This window comes from Zea mays, chromosome 4 (genome assembly GCF_902167145.1).
Source record: "Zea mays cultivar B73 chromosome 4, Zm-B73-REFERENCE-NAM-5.0, whole genome shotgun sequence".
Lineage (NCBI taxonomy): Eukaryota > Viridiplantae > Streptophyta > Magnoliopsida > Poales > Poaceae > Zea > Zea mays.
The window spans coordinates 57017453-57041768 of NC_050099.1; the positions used below are offsets into that span (position 1 = coordinate 57017453).

At 55.2% G+C, this 24316-nt stretch overlaps 1 protein-coding gene across 2 annotated transcripts in view; it reads left to right on the forward strand.

The window, feature by feature from the left end:
• Positions 1-11288: 11288 nt before the first annotated feature.
• Positions 11289-24316, forward strand: part of LOC100383864 (uncharacterized) — a 48155-nt gene continuing 35127 nt past the window's right edge. The window contains exons 1-5 of one of the 2 annotated variants that reach the window (NM_001362216.1): positions 11289-11782; positions 11878-12008; positions 12103-12288; positions 12372-12455; positions 12999-13085. In NM_001362216.1, coding sequence (NP_001349145.1) covers positions 11683-11782; positions 11878-12008; positions 12103-12288; positions 12372-12455; positions 12999-13085 — 588 coding nt within the window. In that variant the 5' untranslated portion in view covers positions 11289-11682. Of the gene's footprint in view, positions 11783-11877; positions 12009-12102; positions 12289-12371; positions 12456-12658; positions 12725-12998; positions 13086-24316 lie in introns of those variants that run through there. The other variant, XM_020551699.3, reaches the window with a different exon arrangement.

Consider the following 24316-nt stretch of genomic DNA (forward strand, 5'->3'; position numbering starts at 1 on the left):
TGCAGTTACCTGCATGCAGCATCCGGCGCGCCGGTTGCGTGACGCGTGGGCCTGGGCCTCCATGCTGGCGCGTTGGGAGTCGGAGAAGCGCGTCCACCTGGCGCGGATGCATGCCGCCTGCATGGCCGCCTGCCCCTTCCGCCCGTTGGTCTGGGCCAAAGTGGGGGGTCGCTTGTAACCGCTGGGCGGTTGTGTGCACCACGCGCGGTGCTTTGGCTTCTTCTGCTCTGAGCCGGTTTGCATGACATGCGGGACCCAGCCCCCGCGCCGCAGGGGAGGGCCTTGGAGCGTGTTGGAGAGGACTCAGCCCGTGACGTTTGAGGGCGCACGTAGGGAGAGTTGCCTTTAAAAGGAGGGTGACCCCTTTCAGAAGGCGACTATGTCTTCTTCCTCCCTTATGCGTCGTGTCTTTCCATCTTCCAAGCCCCTGGATGGGGGGTACCCGCCGTCTTTCCGCCTCATCGTTGGAGGAACGCAACTCCGTGGGAGTTGGTACCTTTCAGCCATCGTTCGGCTTCTAGGATTTTCATCATGCAGCTCGGCTGCACCCCTCCACCGGCGGTCACCCAAGATGGTGACCTCTAGCTTGATGGTGGGGGAAAGCGAGCCGGGCTGCGGCCTCTGCCCCTCCCTTAGCCTCAAGGATTTTCGTCATCCAGGCCAAGATGGAGGATGAGGCGAGTCGGGGGGCTGCCTCCGCGTGGGTCGGCTGCCCTTTTCTTCCCCCAGCGTCTAGGGGAGAGTGGCATCCTCCAGTTTCGCGGAGACTTCCTCCAGCCATGCCGGGATGGGTGGGCCGCCATCACTCGGCTAGGGCGCAGCACTACGCCCTCCGTCCGGACGACGGTTGCGCTGCGTCTCGCGAGGGCGGCGCCCACGCTCTGGGCGGTTCTGACCAAGGCAAAGACCTGTCGGCGCGCTTCGAGGCGTCGCCAGCCGGAGATGGCTTCTCTACCGATGAGATCGCCAATTCCGCCAGTAGCCCTGGGTCTCCGTCTCCCGGCCTGAATGGCTGGCTCTCGTCCTCTGCGGGTGAGAGCCCTCCTGTCGCAACACCTGCCCCGAAGCCGCTGCCGAAGCTACTTCGCCGCCCGGGGCGAGGGTGGTTGCCGCTGCTGCCGGAGCGGGCGGCGGCGGGCCGCCCGTCGGTTCGCGATCGCTCCACGGGTTCCCCGATCTTGTGGGGTTATTCGTACCCGCGGGGATGGAACTGGAGTTCCGTTGGTAATGGCACTTTGAATGCCAGTGTTTTTGTTCATTGTGGCTGTCGAGGCCTGAACATGTATGTAATTTCGGCACGGAGCCGTGTTTTTTCCTCATTTTCGAGCACTAAGTCTCGCCTGTTGATTAGCTGAACCGCTTCACCAAGCATGAGTCGCCTCGTGTCAAGGTGACGAGTGAGGTATCCGTATCCCGGAGGCGTAGGAGTTCCTCGGCTCGATCGGCCTTGTTGTCTGAGGCTCCTCTAGCTTAGTTAAAGAGACCCCTTGGCCGCTCTTCGATGAGCCGAGGCCAGGGTAGCGATATCAGTACGAACAGAGGCGGAGTTGGCCCGAAAATGGGAACCTGGTTGGCCGGAGCCTAGCCGGGTTGTCCGTCAGCGGGACCGACGCCGAAGTTGACCAGCCGAGGCCTCGGGTCGGGCTGGCGCCCTTGGAGGATGGTTGGCCGAGGCCTCAGGGGTAACCGGCCGAGCCGCCTGCTCGGGCCGGATTCCCGGAGGAGTCCCCGGACCGCGTCGTCGTCCGAGGCTGGGTCAGACCTCACTGAAGGTGTCGTCGATGCCGAGGGCGCTAGCCCCCTTCCAGCGTGAAGACCCGAGCCTGCAGGATCAGGTTGTCTTGTAGCGTGTGCCTTCTGCGGCCGCTGAGGCCAGAAAACACACCCTCGCTGCGTTGTAAAGTTGCGTCTCCTTTCCTCTTATTTCGAGCATCTGGACTTTTTGTCGGTAACAGGGATGTTTGTGCGAGCGAGAGTTGCTTCTCGCGGAAGGTGATGAGTGAGGTATCCGTATCCCGGAGGCGTGGGAGTCCCTCGGCTCGGTCGGCCTTGCCGCTTACGCGTACTTTCACCCGTCCATGAAGCCCTGTCACCAATTCAGTCGAGAAGGCTTGAAGGACCGCTTCGGCAGAAGAGCTTCCGAACGTAAAGACTTGTTCGGTCCGCGGAGTCACTTTATCCAAACGCGAGTTACTTATCGCAGAAGGTGATGAGTGAGGTATCCGTATCCTGGAGGCGTAGGAGTCCCTCGGCTCGGTCAGCCTTGGCTGCTTACGTGTACTCCGTCGTTTCCAAGATCCGCTTTTCGAAGTAGTCAAAAAGCACGAAAGATATTCTGCTAAAAGGGATCTTTTTTCGAGAAAATTTCGACGCAGAGGGGGTCCCCCCCCTTTTAGGGGAGGGTCGGGCTTTGCCGAGGCGAGGCCGACCCTTCCTTGATGACTAAACTTTGCGTGGGTGCGAGGTATATGAACAACTTGAAAACATCTTAAGGGTAGAAGCGACGTAGCTGTTTGATGTTCCAAGCGTTGCCGTAGACCTCGCCTTGATTGTTGGCCAGCTTGTATGTTCCGGGCTTCAGAACTTTGGCGATGACGAATGGCCCCTCCCAGGGGGCGTGAGCTTGTGCCTCCCTCGAGCGTCTTGCCGCAGCCAAAGCACCAGGTCGCCCACCTGGAGGTCTCGGGACCGGACCCCTCGGGCGTGGTAGCGTCGCAGGGACTGCTGGTACCGCGCCGAGTGTAGTAAGGCCTTGTCCCGAGCCTCTTCCAGCTGGTCCAGTGAGTCTTCTCGGCTAGCTTGGTTGCTTTGATCGTTGTAGGCCCTCGTCCTCGGGGAGCCGTATTCCAGGTCAGTGGGCAAGATGGCCTCGGCCCCGTAGACCAGGAAGAACGGCGTGAAACCCGTGGCTCGACTTGGCGTTGTCCTCAGGCTCCAGATCACCGAGGGGAGTTCCTTCATCCATCGCTTGCCGAACTTGTTGAGGTCGTTGTAGATCCGGGGCTTGAGCCCTTGTAGAATCATGTCGTTGGCACGCTCTACTTGCCCATTTGACATGGGATGAGCCACGGCGGCCCAGTCCACCCGGATGTGGTGATCCTCGCAAAAATCCAAGAATTTTTTGCCGGTGAACTGGGTACCGTTGTCGGTGATGATGGAGTTTGGGACCCCGAAGCGATGGATGATGTTGGTGAAGAACGCCACCGCCTGCTCGGACCTGATGCTGTTCAGGGGTCGGACCTCGATCCACTTGGAGAATTTGTCGATGGCGACCAACAGGTGCGTGTAGCCCCCGGGCGCCTTCTGCAAGGGACCGACGAGGTCCAGACCCCATACAGCAAAGGGCCAGGTGATGTGTATCGTCTGCAGAGCCTGAGCGGGCAGGTGGGTCTGCTTCGCATAGAATTGGCACCCTTCGCAGGTGCGGACAATTCTAGTGGCGTCAGCCACCGCCGTTGGCCAGTAGAAGCCTTGCCGGAAAGCATTCCCGACAAGTGCTCGAGGTGCTGCATGATGGCCGCAAGCCCCCGAGTGTATTTCTTGCAGGAGTTCCTGACCTTCGGCGATGGAGATGCATCGCTGGAGGATGCCCGAGGGGCTGCGGTGGTAGAGCTCCTCCTCATCGCCCAGCAAGACGAATGACTTGGCGCGTCGCGCTACCCGCCGAGCCTCGGCTTGGTCGAGGGGTAGCTCTCCTTGGCGGAGATATTGCAGGTACGGGGCCTGCCAATTTCGATTAGGCGTGGCCCCGCCCTGCTCCTCCTCGACGTCCAGTGCCTCGCCCTCGGGGGCCGAGGGTACCTCGGGCTGAGCCGAGGGCGCCTTGGGCCGAGCCGAGGGTGCCTCGGGCTGTTCCGAGGGTGCCTCGGGCTCGGGCGTGTCGTCGATCTTGACGGAGGGTTGATGCAGGTCCTGGGAGAAGACGTCCGGGGGAACCGTTGTTCGCCCCGAGGCTATTTTAGCCAGCTCGTCCGTAGTCTCGTTGTAGCGCCGAGCGATGTGGTTGAGCTCGAGCCCGTAGAACTTGTCTTCCAGGCGCCGAACCTCATCGCAGTAGGCCTCCATCTTCGGGTCGCGGCAGTGGGAGTTCTTCATGACTTGGTCGATGACGAGCTGCGAGTCACCGCGGGCGTCGAGGCGTCTGACCCCTAGCTCGATGGCGATCCGCAGCCCGTTGACCAGAGCCTCGTACTCAGCCACATTGTTGGACACCGGGAAATGGAGGCGTAGCACGTAGCGTAGGTGTTTCCCGAGGGGCGAGATGAAGAGCAGGCCCGTGCCGGCTCCCGTCTTCATCAGCGACCCGTCGAAAAACATGGTCCAGAGCTCCGGTTGGATCGGAGCCGTCAGCAGCTGGGTGTCGACCCATTCGGCTACGAAGTCCGCCAACACCTGGGACTTGATGGCCTTCCGAGGGGCGAACGAGATCGTTTCGCCCATGATTCCCACCACCCACTTTGCGATCCTGCCCGAGGCCTCTCGGCACTGGATGATCTCCCCCAGGGGAAGGATGACACCACAGTTACCGGATGAGACTCGAAGTAATGTCGCAACTTTCGCCTCGTCAGGATCACTGCATACAGCAGCTTCTGAACTTGTGGGTAGCGGATCTTGGTCTCGGACAGTACCTCGCTGACGAAGTAGACTGACCTCTGAACGGGCAATGCATGCCCTTCTTCTTGCCTCTCGACCACAATCGCGGCGCTAACCACCTAAGTGGTCGCGGCGACGTAGATCAAGAGGGCTTCTCCATCAGCCGGGGGCACCAAGATAGGCGCCTTTGTAAGGAGCGCCTTCAGGTTCCTGAGAGCTTCCTCGGCCTCAGGGGTCCAAGCGAAACACTCGGCCTTCCTCAAGAGGCGGTACAGAGGCAGACCTCTTTCGCCGAGGCGTGAGATGAAGCGACTCAGGGCCGCGAGACATCCCATGACCCTCTGTACGCCTTTTAAGTCCTTGATGGGCCCCATGCTGGTGATAGCTGCGATCTTCTCCGGGTTGGCTTCGATGCCTCGCTCGGAGACAATGAACCCCAAGAGCATGCCCCGGGGCACCCCGAAGACACACTTCTCGGGATTGAGCTTGACGCCCTTCGCTTTGAGACATCGGAATGTCACTTCAAGGTCGGAGAGGAGGTCGGAAGCCTTCCTTGTCTTGACTACGATGTCATCGACGTAGGCCTCGACCGTGCGACCGATGTGTTCGCTGAACACATGGTTCATGCACCGCTGGTACGTCACGCCCGCATTCCTCAAGCCGAACGGCATGGTGACGTAGCAGTACATGTCGAAGGGCGTGATGAAAGAAGTCGCGAGCTGGTCGGACTCTTTCATCTGGATTTGGTGATACCCTGAGTAGGCATCGAGGAAGGACAGGGTTTCGCACCCAGCAGTGGAATCCACGATTTGATCGATGCGAGGTAGAGGGTAGGGAACCTTCGGACATGCTTTGTTGAGACCAGTGTAGTCTATACACATCCGCCATTTCCCCCCTTTCTTCCTCACAAGCACAGGGTTGGCAAGCCATTCGGGATGGAATACCTCTTTGATGAACCCTGCTGCCATTAGCTTGTGGATCTCCTCGCCTATCACTCTGCGCTTCTCCTCGTCGAATCGGCGCAGAGGCTGCCTGACGGGTCGGACTCCGGCCCGAATATCCAGCGAGTGCTCGGCGACATCCCTCGGTATGTCGGGCATGTCCGAGGGACTCCACGCAAAGACGTCGGCGTTTGCACGGAGAAAGTCGACGAGCACTGCTTCCTATTTGGGGTCGAGCCCGGAACCGATCCGGATCTGCTTGGAGGTGTCGCCACTGGGGTCGAGAGGGACGGCCTTAACCGTTTCCGCTGGCTCGAAGTTGCCGGCATGACGCTTCACGTCTGGCACCTCTTTGGAGAGGTTCTCCAGGTCGGCGATGAGGGCCTCGGACTCGGCGAGGGCCTCGGCGTACTCCACGCACTCCACGTCGCATTCGAACGCGTGTTTGTACGTGGGGCCGACGGTGATGACCCTGTTGGGGCCCGGCATCTTGAGCTTCAGGTAGGTGTAGTTGGGGACGGCCATGAACTTCGCGTAGCATGGCCTCCCCAGTACCGCGTGGTAGGTTCCTCGGAACCCGACCACCTCGAACGTCAAGGTCTCCCTTCGGAAGTTGGAGGGCGTTCCGAAGCATACGGGAAGGTCGAGTCGTCCGAGGGGCTGGACGCGCTTCCCAGGGATGATCCCGTGGAAGGGCGCAGCGCCTGCTCGGACGGAGGACAGATCGACGCGCAGGAGCCTGAGGGTCTCGGCGTAGATGATGTTGAGGCAGCTGCCCCCGTCCATCAGGACCTTGGTGAGCCTGACGTCGCCGACGATGGGGTCGACGACGAGCGGGTATTTCCCCGGGCTTGGCACGTGGTCGGGATGGTCAGCTTGGTCGAAGGTGATGGGCTTGTCGGACCAGTCTAGGTAGACTGGCGCCGCCACCTTCACCGAGCAGACCTCCCGGCGCTCTTGCTTGCGATGCCGTGCCGAGGCATTCGCCACATGCCCACCGTAGATCATAAAGCAGTCGCGGACCTCGGGGTACTCTCCCGCTTGGTGATCTTCCTTCTTGTCGTCGTCGCGGGCCCTGCCACCCTCCGCGGGTGGCCCGGCCCTGTGGAAGTGGCGCCGAAGCATGACGCACTCCTCGAGGGTGTGCTTGACGGGCCCCTGATGATAGGGGCACGGCTCCTTGAGCATCTTGTCGAAGAGGTTAGCACCTCCGGGGGGCTTCCGAGGGTTCTTGTACTCGGTGGCGGCGACAAGGTCCGCGTCGGCGGCGTCGCGTTTCGATTGCGACTTCTTCTTGCCTTTCTTCTTGGCGCCGCGCGGGGTAGACGCCTCGGGAGCCTCTTCCGATGGGCGGCCCTGGGGCTGCTTGTCCTTTCGGAAGATAGCTTCGACCGCCTCCTGGCCAGAGGCGAACTTGGTGGCGATGTCCATCAGCTCGCTCGCCCTGGTGGGGGTCTTGCGACCCAACTTACTCACCAGGTCACGGCAGGTGATGCCGGCAAGGAACGCGCCGATGACATCCGAGTCGGTAATGTTGGGCAGCTCGGTGCGCTGCTTCGAGAATCGCCGGATGTAGTCCCGGAGAGACTCTCCCGGCTGTTGCCGGCAGCTCCGGTGGTCCCAGGAATTCCCAGGGCGCACGTACGTGCCCTGGAAATTGCCGGCGAAGGCTTGGACCAAGTCATCCCAGTTGGAGATCTGCCCCGGAGGCAGGTGCTCCAACCAGGCGCGAGCAGTGTCGGAGAGGAACAGGGGGAGGTTGCGGATGATGAGGCTGTCGTCGTCCGTTCCACCCAGTTGACAGGCCAGGCGGTAGTCCGCGAGCCATAGTTCCGGTCTCGTTTCCCCCGAGTACTTGGTGATAGTAGTCGGGGGTCGGAACCGGGTCGGGAACGACGCCCGTCGGATGGCCCGACTGAAGGCCCGCGGACCGGGTGGTTCGGGCGAGGGACTCCGATCCTCCCCGCTCTCATAGCGTCCCCCACGCCTGGGGTGGTAGCCTCGGCGCACCCTTTCGTCGAGGTGGGCCCGACGGTTGCGTCGATGGTGCTTGTTGCCAAGGTGGCCTGGGGCCGCAGGCGCGGTGTTGCGCGTGCGCCCGGTGTAGACCGAGGCTTCCCGCATGAATCGGGAAGTCGCGGCATGAGGTTCCGAGGGGTATCCCTGCCTTCGGGAGGCAGTGCTCTCGGCCCATCGGGCCGCAGCGTCTTCCAGGAGATTCTTGAGCTCTCCCTGGATTCGCCGACCCTCGGTGGTTGATGGCTCCGGCATCGCGCGGAGGAGCATCGCTGCGGCTGCCAGGTTCTGACCGACTCCGCTGGATGCGGGCGGCGGCCTGACCCTGACGTCGTTGGCGACACGGTGCTGGAAACCTTGGGGCAGGTGACGTGTTTCTCCGGCCGGGGGTTGGCCCGCCCATACCTGCCCGACGTCCCGGCGGATCGTCTCAAGCGCTCCTGCTCCCTCGTCGAGCCTGGCCTGCGCCCCGCGGACTTGCTCGAGCTGTGGGTCGTGACCCCCCGCCGGAACGGGGACCACAGCTAGCTCCCGCGGGATGTCGGCGCGAGGCACCGGCCTAGGAAGATCACCGTCCTCCGGCATGCCAAGATGGTTGCCTTCGGAGGGATCCCCTAGCTCGACGTGGAAACATTCGCGGCTTGGGCCGCAGTCCTCGTCGTCAAGGCTGCGGCTACCGTCGGAACAGTCGGAGAGGCAGTAGTCACATGCGGTCATGAAGCCCCGCATGGCACTGGGTTGCCAAATCCGGAGAAATCCCAACAGATGCTGGGATCGTCGTCTTCCTCGGACCCAGAGGGCCCGTAGGTCGAGACGTCCGTCAACCGGTCCCAAGGCGACCTCATACGAAACCCCAGTGGGGTTGCACTCGCCTCAACGAGAGCGCCCGCCAAAGCAAGGTCGCTAGGCGGGTTGAGGCCGAGTCGAAATGATGTAAGACGGGAATTAGGTGGTACCTTTTGGTCGACGAGGAGCGACATAGTCACATTGGGGACTGGTTGCACCGTCGTCTCAGGTACAAGGGCGACGTCCTGCAAGCTCTCCGCGAGTGCGCTGGCGTCGTCCACTTGCTCAGGATTGGCGTGTCGCGGGAGGACGGCGCTCGCCTTCGTCTCGAACGCGAGGTCGACGCCCGGCGTGCCCTCCGTTGGGGCGCTGGGGACGCCGATTCGCTCGACAGCCGACGAAGCGCGACCTCCCGCTTGGCCTTGGTTGCCCCGCCTCCTCCTCCGTTGGCGGGGGAGAGGACGGGGCGAGCTCGAATGTTGTTCTTCCACCATGCGGGGAAGATGTCGTCGATTCCGCTGCCGGCGGGCGGGTTGTCGGCCGCCATTGTCGTTGTCGCGTGGCGGTGGAAGGAGTATCATGTCGTAGCTGCCGTCGAAGGACATAAACTCAAAACTCCCAAAACGGAGCACCGTCCTGGGCCGGAGAGGTTGCTGGAGACTGCCCATCTGGAGCTTGACGGGAAGCTGTTCGTCAGCACGCAGCAGGCCCCTACCTGGCGCGCCAACTGTCGGCGTTTCGAGACCGGGGGGTCCCTAAGCCGACGAGTGAGTGTGTCGCGTGCCCCAGCCCAGATGGGTCGAGCGCGTGGGCGAGCGCGAAGGGGGGAAGGCGAGGTGGCCGAAGACGGGCGTGAGAGAGGTGGAAATCCCGCGGCCTTCGTGTTCGTCCCGCGCCCAGGTCGGGTGCGCTTGCAGTAGGGGGTTACAAGCGTCCATGCGGGTGAGGGAAGCGAGCGGCCCCAGGAGAGCGCCTGTCCCGTCCTCGTTCCCGCGCGGCCAACCTTCTCTAAGAAGGCCCTGGTCCTTCCTTTTATAGTCGTAAGGAGATGATCTAGGTGTACAATGGGGGTGTAGCAGAGTGCTACGTGTCTAGCAGAGGGAGAGCTAGCGCCCTAAGTACATGCCAATGTGGCAGCCGGAGAGATCTTGGCACTCTGCTGGTGTGATGTCGTGGCTGTCGGAGGAGCAACGGAGCTTGGCGGAGGGACAGCTGTCGGAGCGGTCGAGTCCTTGCTGACGTCCCCCTGCTTCCGTAAGGGAGCTGAGAGCCGCCGTCGTCACAGGGCACGCGGGGCGCCATCATTGCCTATCTGGCGGAGCTAGCCAGATGGGACACCGGTCTTGTTCTTTGCGGCCCGAGTCGGCTTGGGGTAGGGCGATGATGGCGCTCCCTGTTGACGTGGCGGGCCCGCGCCCGAGGCCGGGCGACGTGGGGGCTCCTCCGAAGCTGGGGTCGAGTCTGTCTTCCGTTGCCGAGGCCGAGTCCGAGCCCCTGGGTCAGGCGAGGCGGAGGTCGTTCGGTAGAGGCCAGGGCGGAGTCCGAGCCGTGGGTCGGGCGAAGCGGAGTTCGCCGTCTTCTGGGGCTGAGCCTGAGTCCGAGCCCTGGGTCGGACGGAGCGGAGTTCGCCGTCTTCCGGGTCTTAGCCCGAGTCCGAGCCCTGGGTCGGGCGGAGCGGAGTTCGCCGTCTTCCGGGTCTTGGCCCGAGTCCGAGCCCTGGGTCGGGCGGAGCGGAGTTCGCCGTCTTCCGGGTCTTAGCCCGAGTCCGAGCCCTGGGTCGGGCGGAGCGGAGTTCGCCGTCTTCCGGGTCTTAGCCCGAGTCCGAGCCCTGGGTCGGGCGGAGCGGAGTTTCCTATGGCGCCTTTGGCAGGGCCTGACTGCCTGTCAGTCTCACTCTGTCAAGTGGCACTGCAGTCGGAGTGGCGCTGTCCTTCTGTCAGACCGGTCAGTGGAGCGGTGAAGTGACGGCGGTCACTTCGGCTCTGCCGGGGGGCGCGCGTCAGGATAAATGTGTAAGGCCACCTTTGCGTTAAATGCTCCTGCGACTTGGTCGGTCGGTGCGGCGATTTAGTCAGGATTGCTTCTTAGCGAAGGCAAGGCCTCGGGCGAGCCGGAGATGTGTCCGCCGTTAAAGGGGGGCCTCGGGCGAGACGGAGATCCCTAGGGGTCGGCTGCCCTTGCCCGAGGCTACGCTCGGGCGAGGCGTGTGATCGAGTCGCTCGTACGGACTGATCCCTGACTTAATCGCACCCATCAGGCCTCTGCAGCTTTATGCTGATGGGGGTTACCAGCTGAGAATTAGGCGTCTTGAGGGTACCCCTAATTATGGTCCCCGACACATTCTCTCGCCCTTTTCGGACTGACGCATGGTGCGGGTGCCTCTCGGTTTGGAGCCGCTCTGGCTAGGCTTCTTTCTCCGCTTGTGTGCTCTCTCCCTGTATGTATCTAGCGGTATACTACCTATGTCGCCTCTAGATGTCCATGTCTTCGTCGTGTCCTTCTCCGGTAACGAACAGATATGACTGACTCTTCCCTTCTCTTCCTGCTCTACGAAACCTTGGAAGTGGGGGAGACGAGGGATATGAGTCCCTAATTTGCTGCTTATGGTACCCATTCGATGGCTCGACATCGCCTGTCAATATGGCCATTCCTTTACCACGATGTCGATTCGGTTAGTCAAATCAAAAAAAATATTGTGGGGAGAGCAGAGACAATTAATAAAAAATCTTGAGATCTTTTTGATGAATAGTTTACGTGGTATTGTTGTGAGCCGTCGCAACGCACGAATAAACTAGTACTGTATAATATATATATATATATTATATATATATAAACAAAATAGTTGGCCAGGTACGGGCCCAACTGCATCCGGCCCCGGTGGCCCAGCAGCCTGAGCCAGCGCGCCTGTGCATCTTCTTCCAGCGTGCCGTCGCCTGCATCAAGCGCGGCGCACGCCCACTCGTCCTCTCGGCTCTCGTCCAGACGCCCAGTCGCCCTAGCCATAGGCCCCTAGCCCTAGCACAGCAGCACAACAGCGCCGCCCCCCGCCCCCGGTGGCCCGGCCCCCCGCCCGTTCACCCGCGCAACCGCGCCGCGCGACCCGCGTCCGGCGGCCGCCCATCGCCAGTGCCGTGACACGTCACTCCGACGCCGTCGCCACCAAATCTCCTGGCAACGCCTCACGTCTTCTAGTTCTAATTCCAGCCTCACTGCTGCCATCACCTCCGCCTGCTGTGTGTCTTCCACCTCGCGCTGCCAAAGCCGACAAACCCTAGCCCAACTCTCCCTACCCTCGCCCATCCCACTCCTTTCGTCCGATTCGTGGAGGCGACGGAGGGGCTAAGGCATGACGACCGATGGGCAGCTCAGGGAGTGGGTCTCCGACAAGCTCATGAGCCTCTTGGGCTACTCCAAGAGCGTCGTCGTTCAGTACGTCATCAGGCTTGGTATGCGGCGTTCGTCGAGCTCCTTTCTTTTTCATGTTGCTCGATTCTGTTCCTCTTCTGTTCGTTTACTATGGATCATGTGTGTGCATTCCCAGCGAAGGAGTGCTCTTCACCCGGTGACCTCGTGGGCAAGCTTGTTGAGTTTGGGTTCAGCTCGTCTGCGGAGACCCGCACCTTCGCGTCGGATGTCTACGCCAAGGTTCCCCGCAGGGCCAGCGGCATCAGTGTACGTTTCAACTTTCTCCTTACATTGTTCTTCCCATTGCATTTTGTGAGGGTCCCTTGTTCGTGGATAAAGTACATCTTTTTGTTTGTTCCAGAATTACCAGAAACAGGAGAGGGAGGCGGCAAAGCTTGTCCAGAAACAGAGTACTTACAAGCTGTTGGTCAACGAGGATGACAATACTGACAACCAGACACTGGCAAGTCAAAAGACCTCAACAAATCCATCATCTAAGAGTCGGAAGCATTTCAGGAGGAAAGCAGATCAAGACAGTGATGGTGATGTATGACCCAAGTGCTAACAGCCCCCTCCCTCCTCCCCCCTCTCTTTTACATACAATGATTCAAGTTGAGATGTTGTGTTTAGGAAGTAGTGGCAACAGATTCTGGAAGGAATGTCCGTCGACGAACAGAAGAGGAGGATGAAGAAGGTGGCATCGGCAGTTCTGATGTATGTCTTCTTCTAGGACTAATAATTTGTTGTATATTAAAGTATGGAATTATGGTTTGTCAACTACTTTACTACTATCTCCACTCTAAATAGGTACTTCTAGGTTTGTTTTGGGTAAAAAACCCCGATATGTTAACTTTTAACCAAGTTTGTACAAAAATAATTAACATATATGACACCAAATTGAAGGACAGACCTGGTAGAGTGGCGAGAAGCCTTTCCACTGAGCCGTCCTGGGTTCGACGCACCCTCTCTACAAAATACAGGGGGTAAGGCTTGTCTCGGTTATTTTTGCCCTGGACCCCACTCATGTGGGAGCCACCATAACTGGGTCTGTCCTTTTTATATATGACACCAAATCAGTACATTCCGAACATATATTTCATAATTGATCAAATAATACCAGTTTAGTGCTTAAATGTTGCTATTTTGTTCTAAAAATTTGGTCAAATCTAACATAGTTCGAATTAGGACAAACCTCGAAGTATCTATATGGAGGGAGTATTATTTATTGTTGAATCTGGTTTATTTGATGCCTTGTAGGAAGAGAAAGAAATGATTAGAGATCAGCAGGAAAAGGCTCAGCTAGAAAGAAACATGAGAGAAAGAGATGCAGCTAACACAAGGAAGGTAATTATCCAATTAGCTGATACTTCTTGACTTGCGTCTATTTCATTTGGAGAACAAATAGATTATAGTTGTAGAGTTGAATTCCAAATGAAAACACAGAAGAACATAAAATCAAAATATGAAGGATCTTGATTACCCAAATAGGTATTTTGATCAACATTTTGAGTGTTGATATTTTTTGATGCTCCAATTGTAGGAATACCATTTAGTAAGCAATATATCAAAGTTCAGGAAACATTTCTGCTTCTTGTGAGCTTTACAAAGTTAAATGAATATAACGAAGCTGTGCTTTTCCACTCATTCTACCATGTTGCGGTAGCAATATATCACTTGAGGTTAGTCACAATTTGGTTGTTGGTTCTGAGCGCCATTTGAAGGTGTTTCCTGTGTACAATGGATAGTTAAAAACCCAATATAAACCACAATCAAGGTTTTCATGCACATGGATAGTTATTTTCTGTGCACTTCTATTCAAGGCTAAATCTTTGGGTGTATCCTATCCTTTCAAGTCTCTTTTTACTGCTTCTTCCCATGTCAACTTTGTTTTTTCTCTTCCTCTTCCTCTTCCTCTTCCTCTTTTCTCATTGCTATCACGTCTTAGGATCTCACTATGCACTAGCGCCTCTGGAGGTCCGTTGAACATGTCCAAACCATCTCAATTGATGTTGGACAAGCTTTTTTTTTTTCAATTGGTGCTACTCCTACCTATCACGTAGACTCGATCCTTGTATGACTACAATCCAACGCAACATACACATTTCCGCAACACTCATGTGCTGAACATGTCTTTTTGTAGGCCAACATTTTGCATCATACAATATAGTAGGCCTAATTACCGTTCTAAAAAATCTGCCGAGTAAAATGCAGTAGTGGTCCTCGAACTTGGCACACAGTGTCACTTGGTTCCCCGAATTCAAAACCAGGAAAACAGGTCCTGTGATTTTGTCGGATCATGCAAAACCGTCAAAAACCGGATTTCTTCAAACCAGTTGTTGACGTGACGTGTCATGTTGGAGTCACTTGGGTCCCCGAACTTGACATGCTGTGTCACTTGGGTCCTCGAACATTCATTGGTATGCTCCAACGTGGCACACCACATTGACATCTAGTTGGAGCAAACCCGGTTTTGGACGGTTTTACACGGGACGACAAAGTTAGACGACATATTTTCCTAGTTTTCTAAGTTTGAGACCCAAGTGACACACATGCCAAGTTTGAGGACCGCTATTGCATTCCTGTGATTTTGTCGAATCATGCAAAACCGTCAAAAACCGGATTTCTTCAAACCAGTTGTTGACGTGGCGTGTCATGTTGGAGTCACTTGGGTTCCCGAACTTGACATGCAGTGTCACTTGGGTCCTCGAACATTCATTGGTATGCTCCAACGTGGCACACCACATTGACATCTAGTTGGAGCAAACCCGGTTTTGGACGGTTTTACACGGGACGACAAAGTTAGACAACATATTTTCCTAGTTTTCTAAGTTTGAGACCCAAGTGACACACATGCCAAGTTTGAGGACCGCTATTGCATTTTACTCAAATTTGCCTTTTAGCTTTTGTGGCAATGATTTCATGTTGCCTGGTCGAATCTTGGGACTAACTAAGCGACTAGTCGTGATTAGGCGACGACCAGGGCGTTTAGTCGACCCCTAGTTGGTCCCTGGTCGTCCTAGACCTTTTAGACTAGTAGTTATGCTTATATAGGTATATATATGAATATACCTATATACATTATATAATTTAGAACAAACAACTAGGATAAACAAAATAACAGACATAGGATCAAGTCACTAATTAGCACTGACTTAGGATTAGAGCTGCAAGCTAGCAACCATCCACTAGTTCAGCACTGGCATAACTACAGAGGAGGGGGGGAGCAGGAGGAACCTTGAGATGACGAGCTCATCTCGTCAATGATGCTGGAACTCGAGGCGCCGGTAGTCTGTCACAGTCGCCAACGGTGCTCTGACACAGCCCCCGATGATCTAGGCGCCAGTTTCTGGACTGCAGGTGGTGAGCAGTCGAGCAGGCACAGGGGCGCATGCGCCGGTGAATGTAGCAGGCCAGCAGGGGGCTTATGCGAGCAACCATAGGTGCAACCGCTGGTGTTGTGTGGCGCAGCCGCCGACGCTAGAGGTCTGGGGTGCAGGGGCAGCCGCCAACAACTAGATCTGAAGGCTGGAGCAGTTGGGCAAGGGATATCCCATCCAAACTAACATCTCCTTCGTCATGTGTAGTGCCGAAATCACATCACATATATTCTATTTTAGTTCTACTTAGTCTAAAACCTTTGGATTCTAGAGTCTCCCACCACAACTCTAGTTTCCTATTTATTCCTGCACGACTTTCATCAACTAGCACTATATCATCCACAAAAAGCATACACCAAGGGATATCCCCTTGTATGTCTCTTGTGACCTTATCAATCACCAAGGCAAAAAGGTAAGGGCTTAAAGTTGATCCTTGATGTAGTCATATTCTAATCGTGAAGTCATATGTGTCCCCATCACTTGTTTGAACACTAGTCACAACATTATTGTACATGTTCTTAATGAGTCCAACTCCCGGAAAACTAATTGGCCTAATTGAGTCTTAGTCCCTAGTCGAGTACAGGATACCGAGTAAGGCGACTAATCACGATTAATCAGACGATTTGATAATGTTGGTGTTCCTCAAGGGACCATGTTACCGACATGACCAAAGACTCTTGCGTTCGCAAGTATTAGCCAAAAGCATCGCCTTGAGACACCAATTTTTGGCTCTTGGACACTACCTGGACTAAACCATCTGACTGTAGGATTGCCCAAGCCTGTTTGGTGTGGACACAGCTGGATCTAGACATTGGTTCCTATTATATTTATCTATTTTATGACATGTTCTATGGACACAATCAGGTTCCAGTCATGAATTTCGCGTATTCTAAATCACTTTGAACTGTACTAGCATACACCAAGTTCTTTTAAAGGCATCTTGTTGACAATTCCATACATTGCTTCTGGTTTTTGAAATCACGTTGAAATGCTTTCTTCCCATAAAAAGAGTATTTGGATAACAAGTGATCTGACTCTTGATTTGTAATTTTTATGATATCTAGAATGTAGATTTGGATGTGTCTTTTGGTTTAATGTGTAAGCAATGGGACTCTTGCTCCCATCGAGAGGATGACACTACGAGTTGGGGCATTTTTTCGTTTATTTCTCACACACTACTCAAATGCCATACCCCTTAGAGGGGTTGGGGTTACATTTTATAGCCTGAGAGGCTGCTATGCTACACACTATACTAAACACTGCAGCACAAAGGTGCTGTCCTCTAGATGCTAAAGTGTAGTTAAAAGCTGCATCACAAAGGTGCTGTCCTCTAGATGCTACTGCAACACACAGGTGTTGCCCTCTAGATGCTACTGCATCACACATATACTGTCCTCTAGATGGTAAAGTGCAGTCAAAAGCTGCAGCACAAAGATGCTGTCCTCTAGATGTTAATGCACAGTGAAAAGCTCCACAAACTGCATCCTCCATAACGCAGCAAGGCCGCTGTCCAAAAACTGCAGTACTCCACATGCAGTCCTCCACAACGCCTCCAAGACTTATTCCATCATCCCCCCCTAAGTCTTGGGCGTCGTCTTGTGAGGAAGTTGGGTCATCCCGGACCTAGAGCAAAGCTTAAGAAACTTGATCCTCCCAAGGGAGTTGGTGAGCAGGTCTGCAAGCTGATCTTTGGTGTTGATGTAGCACGCCTTGATGCTCCCGTCTGCCAAGCAGTCTCGGATGAAGTGGTACCTCACTCGGATGTGCTTGCTCCGTTCATGGAACATGGGGTTCTTGGCCAAAGCTAGAGCGGACTGGCTCTCCACCCTGAGTTCCACCGCTCCAGTGTCTCTCCCGAGGAGATCACTGAGCAGTCGAGTAAGCCAGAGCGCTTGAGTCAAAGCGGTGGAGGCCGCTATGTACTCGGCCTCGCAGCTAGACATGGCCACCACCTGCTGCTTGACCGACTGGCAGCTAATGAGGCACTTGCCGAGGAAGAAGAGGATCTCGCTCGTGCTCTTGCTGGTGTCGATGTCGCCGGCGTGGTCGCTGTCACTGTACCTGACAAGGTGTGCCTCGTCAGGGCACCTCGGGTAGTAGATGTTACTAACCTTCCATGGATAACTGAGGTACAAAAAATATATTTGGGACATTAAAAGTTGGATCAGAAAGAGAACCCTTGTGGGTGACATGACATAATGTACCATTAGCAGTCTGAACAGAAGTACCCTCGGTGACAGGTGTAGTAGACGCCAGCCGTGATTGATCAGATGTCACATGAAAGGAAGCTCCAGAATCAAGAACCCAGGATGATGACAAAGCACCAGCAGAGGAAGTAGCAGCAATCGCAACTGAGCCTCTAGGAGATGGTCCTGTACCACGACCACGAGTAGCACGACAGACACGAAAATTAGCTAGCTTCTCTGGAAACTTAGCAAAGCAGTTCTCAGACCGATGAGTGGTCTTTTTGCAGTGTTCACAAGGCTGAAAGGAGGTGTTCCTAGATCTCTGAGCAGCAGCCAACACACTGTGAGAACTCAGACCAGTAATAGAGGACATAGACTTCAGACGAGTCTCTTCAGCAAGCAATTCTGACAATGCCTGAGCCATGGTGAGAGTATCCGAACTGTGAAGCAGCCTTGCACGAAGGGTATCAAATTCAGATCGAACTCCCATAACAAATCTGTAGGTAAAGAATTTCTCAATGAACTTGTGGGCTGGACAAGGCATAGCAGTACAAGCAGGCACCATGGAGGTCAATGCATTATCAAAGGCTGAATAGTATTCATCAATGGACATATCATGTTGCTCAATGACATGAGTCTGTTGCATGAGAGTATGTAAAAGAGCACCGCTGTCCTGAACAAACCGGTCCTTCAGATGTGACCAGATAGACTTAGCAGTGATGAATTTAGACAGACTCATAATCATAGTTGGTTTAGTGCTATTGACCATAGCAGCCATTACCTTGCCATCATTGATCTGCCAAGTCTTGGTTGCAGCAACATTGCTTCTATCGGCTGCTAGGACTGGTGAATCTTCAGTCAAATGAAATAGTAAACCATGACCTCGTAATGCAGTCTGAACACAGAAAGCCCATTCGGGATAATTCTGACCATCGAGCACAATATTGACAACAATAGCATTGGTCGACATATTGAAGAGCAAGAGAACAGTCAGAGAGTACCAAAATTTCTGGCAGGTAGACTGACTCCAAGCAGATCAGCACAAGAGGCAGGCGAATTCTTGAGACTGATCGGAGAGGACCACGTCGCCGAAACAGATCTGGGCGAGGTGACCGCGATGGTGCAGATGACAGCAGGCAGACAACTTCCCTGTTGTTGGAGAGGCAGAGTAGACAGATCTGCGCCGTACCCAGGGACAACAGGAACGCAGCGCAGGAGCACAGGGGAGCACGCTGCGCACAGGGACGACAGGAGAGCGCCGCCGGATCCACGGCTCCTCGCGGGCAGGAGCTTAGGAACGGCGGCCGGATCCGCGCAGGACAGGCGCGACGGACCGCCGGATTCGCGGCTCCGCGCGGGCAAGAGCTGAGGGGACGGCGGCCGGATCCGCGCAGGACAGGCGCGACGGAGCAGAGGCAGGAGCGGACCCGCGACGGAGCTGAGGCAGGGGCGGATCTGTGACTGCGGCAATCCACGACGGAGAAGAGGTGGGGGCAGCCGGATCGAGCAGAGGCAGGGAAAGCTGGATCCGCGACGGCGGCCGGATCCGCGACTGCGGCGGCTGGGCGGGGAAGGACCGCGACGGCGGCTGGGCGGGAAACAGCCGCGACGACGGCTGAAAAAATTAGGGTTTCGTAACCTGCTATGTTACCATGTTACTAACCTTGGGATAGATAATTGATAATAGGTCCCTAAGGACTGTAGGTAATATATATAGCCAGTAGGGCTGGGCCTAATGGGCCTTAACAGTAGAGACCGTGGTCAAGAGTCCTCGAAACATAACGAATGATGTTCTTCACAGTCTGCTCGTGCTCCGTCGTTGGTCGTTGTAGAACTGGCTAACGTAGCCGACAGATATGCCAAGTCCGATCGTGTGTGGACGAGGTAGCGAAGGCTCCCCACAAGACACCGTTACTATGTAGCGTCCACTTCCGTCGTGCTATTGCGACTCTGCTTCAGCCTCTCCATCTCAGTGAGAGCTGAGTTGCAATTGGTGACCCCAGCCAGCTCAATAATGCGCTGGCGTAGGCAGTCTGGTGAAGTGTGATCCCGGAGTCGCCCTGATGCACCTCAATCCCAAGTAGAATGAGAGATGCCCTAGGTCACTCATTTGGAAGGTGGCCTTTTCATATCTTCCTTGAACGCTGCCATCTCTGCATCCGTGGCGCCGATGATCACCAAGTCATCGACGTAGACACCCTTCAACAGGACATTTTCTCCATTGCCCCGTCGATAGATGGCCCGCCTTGTGCGTGCTTGTCATGAAGCCCATCCTCTTGAGCGTGGAATCCAGCTTGGCATTCCATGCCCTCGGTGCCCGTCGTAAGTCGTAGAGGGCCTTGCGCAAGCGCAACACCTTGACCTCCTTGCCAGGGATCGCAAAACCTAGCGGCTGGTGTACGTAGACCTCCTCCTTTAAGTCGTTAAGAAACGCCGACTTGACGTCCATGTGATGAACGCGCCAGCCCTCCTAGGCTGCCAGCGCAAGGAGTCACACAGATTCCATCCGTGCCACGGGGGCGAAAGCATCGTCGAAGTCGATCCCCTGCTGTTGCAAGAAACCACGTGCCACCAAGCGATCCTTGTGCTTGACGATGGCGTCGACTTCATCCCTCTTCAGTTTGAACACCCACTTAAGGGTGATCGCGCGATGACCATGAGGGAGATCAGTGAGCTCCCAGGTGCGGTTCGCCTCAATCGCGTCCATTTTCGACTGCATCGTGGTACGCCAAGCTGCGTGTTTCTCGGCCTCCGCGAAAGACTGAGGCTCGATGTCGTCGCACGCAAGATGCAACTCTCCCGCTAGAATGCGAGATGCCAAGCCTGGCACCGACGGGTCGATGAGAAGGCCCTCCACCGTACGATACCACAGCGGCTCACTGTCGTAGCACGAGTTGATGTGCTCCTTGTCGTGGGAAAGCGGGGTAACGAGCTCCACCCGGTTGTGCTCGACACGAGCTGACGTCAGAGAGGACGTTCCCGAAAGGGTTACCGTCGGTGTTGGAGTATGTGGTGGCGAAGAGCTCGCTGTAGCCGGAGTGGTGGCTGGAGTGTGTGTTGGCGAAGAGCTCGTTGTAGCCGGACCTGGAGAGCGTGGCACTGGAGTCGGTGGAGACTTGGGGGCTGGGGTAGACCTACTTGGAGAAGAGTTGCCTACTCCCCTAGCTCCCTTAAAGCGGGCGTACTCGATTGTGAAGTCGTCGTACGTCGGAGTCGTGCCGTTGTCCACCGCCTTGTCCCATGCCCATCCTCGCCCTTCATCGAACACTACGTCGCGCGCCGTGCGCACAAGTTGTGTTCCTGGGTCAATGATGCGGTAGGCCTTCGAGCTCTCCACGTAGCAAATGAACACCCCGGGGTGCTCCTGTCGTCGAGCTTGCCGATGTGGCCAAGCTCCTTGGTGAACGCGAGGCAACTGAAGACCCGTAGGTGAGAGACCGCTGGCTTGCTCCCATGCCAAGGCTCGTACAGTGTCATCCTGTTGAGTGCCTTGGTGGGTGAGCGATTGAGGATATAGACCGCTGTCACCACCGCCTCTCCCCAGAAGACAGTCGACATTCCCCTCTGCTTGAGGAGAGCCCGAGCCATCCCCACAGCCGTCTGGTTGCGCTGCTCGACGACGTTGTTCTGCTGCGGGCTGTACGACGCGGAGTAGTGGCGCTGAACGCCCTCATCCGCGCAGTACGACGCGAACTCAGCCGCCGTGAATTCGCCGTCGTTGTCGGTGCGTAGCATGCACAGCTTGTGGCCGCACTCCGCCTCCGCAGCGATCTACACACGCCTGATAGCGTTCACAGCTTCTCCCTTGTTGCCAAGGGCCATCACCCACATGTAGCGGGAGAGGTCGTTGACGAGCAGTAAGAAGTAGCGTCGTCCACTCGTCCTCCTGGTGTGGCTGGTGTCACTGGGCCACACAAGTCCCCATGCACGAGCTTGAGCTTCTCCTTGGCACGGAAGCTCGACTGCTGGGGAAAGGGGGGCCGCCTGTGCTTTGTCAACACACAGACATCGTAGAACTGTTCCACATGGTCAAGACACGGTAGGCCTCGTACCATCTCCTTGGCACTGAGCCGCTTCAGGGCCTCGAAGTTAAGGCGCCCGAAGCGCTCGTGCCATTGCCATGCCCCGTCGTCCCGACGAGCAGCAAGGCAACAAGGTTGTACCACCTTCACGTTGAGGATGTAAAGCCGATTTGGACTTCTGTGTACCTTGGCAAGAAGGCGACGAGAGAAGTCCTAGATCCTCATGACTCCGTGCTCGACCTCCATGCGCGAATCGTTCTCATCCAGCTGTCCCAAGCTGTTGATAGAGTCCTCAATGCGGGGATGTAGTAGACTCCGGTGAGCAGCCTGTGCTCACCAGACGCGACGGTGAAGACGACTAAGCCGACACCCTTGATTTCTACACCGGAGGCGTCCCCAAACTTGACGGATCTCGGACGCTAGAGCCAAGCTTTGTGAAGAACTCCCGTCGGTTGGTCATTGTGATGCGTGGCGCTGGTGTTGAGGCACCATCCTTCAATCATGTCTTTGCTGGAGCCGTCGTCGAGGAAAACGCGTGCTTTTGACTCATCAAGGTGAAGGAGTGCCGCTGCGGCCGGTGTCGCTAGAGATAGCTCGATGCTTGCGTGTGCTAGGAGCAGAGCCTCCTCCTCCGCCTTCGCTTGTGCGACGTTGGTCTGGCCACGTTATGGCTGTCGATAGTGAGAGCACCTAGAGGGGGGGGGGGTGAATAGGTGATCCTGTAAAAACTTGAAACTTAATCCACAACACTTGATTAAGAGTCAGCACAATAAAGCCAAGTGGCTAGAGAAGAGTTCTTGCACAACACGATAACCACAAGAATATCAACACAAAGATGGCACAGTGGTTTATCCCGTGGTTCGGCCAAGTCCGACACTTGCCTACTCCACGTTGTGGCGTCCCAACGGACGAGGGTTGCACTCAACCCCTTTCAAGTGGTCCAAAGACCCACTTGAATACCACGGTGTTTTGCTTTCACTTTACTATATCCCGCTTGCGAGGAATCTCCACAACTTGGAGCCTCTCGCCCTTACAAAGATGTTCACAAAGAAGCACAGAGTAAGGGAGGGATGAGCAACGCACACAAGACACAAAATCAGAGCAACAACACGCACACAAGTCACAACACGAGCTCTCAACACAACTCAAAGAGTTCTCTACTCAAATGGAGCTCTAGTTGCTATCACAAAGAATCGAATGCGCGAAATTGAAGTCTTGGTGCTTAGGAATGCTTAGAGAATGCTTGGTGTGCTCCTCCATGCGCCTAGGGGTCCCTTTTATAGCCCCAAGGCAGCTAGGAGCCGTTGAGAGCATTCCAGGAAGGCAATTTTTGCCTTCTGTCGCCTGGCGCACCGGACAGTCCGGTGCACCACCGGACACTGTCCAGTGCGGATTTCTTTCCTTCTTTGGCGAAGCCGACCGTTGGAAATTTAGAGCCGTTGGCGCACCGGACACTGTCCGGTGCACACTGGACAGTCCGGTGCCCCCTTCTGACCGTTGGCTTTGCCACGCGTCGCGCGCGGATTACGCGGCCGACCGTTGGCCCGACCGACTGTTGGCTCACCGGACAGTCCGGTGATTTATAGCCGTACGCCGCCGACGAAACCCGAGAGCAGCCAGTTGACAGACGCCAGCCTGGCGCACCGGACACTGTCCGGTGCACCACCGGACAGTCCGGTGCACCCAGACAGAGCAGACTCTTGGCTGCTTCGAGCCAAGCTTTTCCAATTGTATTTTCTCTGATTCTAGCACTTAGTCAAACATGTTAGTACAGAAAAACCAATGTACTAAGTCTAGAATCATACCTTTGTATTGATTTGCACCTTATCCACCATTTGGCATAGTTTATCATTTAAGTACTTGTGTTGGACACTAAATCACCAAAATACTTAGAAATGGCCCAAGGGCACATTTCTCTTTCAATCTCCCCCTTTTTGGTGATTTATGCCAACACAACATAAAGCAACTAAAAGAAGTGCAACATCAATTCAAATGAGAACACAAATTTGTTTTGAATCAAATTTGGCATATTTGGATCATTATTTGCCACCACTTGGTTTGTTTTTGAAAATCAAACTCAATTTCCTATCTCTAAGTCAAATTCACTTGTTGAGGCCTAGAGAAAGATATTCCAAGAGAAACTGACCACTGATTCAAAAACTCCCCCTATTTCCCATAATCAAATATTCTCTCCACAAGCGATCAACTTTTGACAAAAAGAGACATTTAGAATTATGACAAATCAAAAATCCTAACTCTACTATTTTCAAAATTCTCAAGTGGTAGCTGATCCATTTATTGCTTTGGCCTTATTTTCTCCTCCTTTGGCATCAAGCACCAAAACGGGATCAACCTTGGCCCTCAAAACCCCATTGCCTCACCAAAATCTTCAAATATGAGTACAAAGGCAATAAGGATATTGAGATGAACTTGGAGTAAGTTACCCTCTCATCGGAGTGCAGTGGAAGTCTTGCATGGTCCAAGTCCACCTTTTCCCTTTCAATCCACCTTTGAGACTAAATTAAGCAAACTCAAGCACACGGTTAGTCTCAAAGGGTCAAGTTGTAGCACATCTCCCCCTAAATATGTGCATCACTCACACATGGACTTTTGAGGTCTGGGGAGTGTTTGTACAACTTGAACACCATAAAACAACAAAATGCTTAAGGAACATGATCAAGGCATAAAAGACACATGTATGCTATAAATCAATCTAGGTTCCGCGAATCTAAGACATTTAGCTCACTACGCAGCCTGCAAAAGGTCGACTCATCTAGAGGCTTGGTAAAGATATCGGCTAGCTGGTTCTCGGTGCTCACATAAAACACTTCGATATCTCCCTTTTGCTGGTGGTCTCTCAAAAAGTGATGTCGGATGTCTATGTGCTTTGTGCGGCTGTGTTCAACAGGATTATCCGCCATGCGGATAGCACTCTCATTATCACATAGGAGTGGGACTTTGCTCAGATTGTAGCCAAAGTCCCTGAGGGT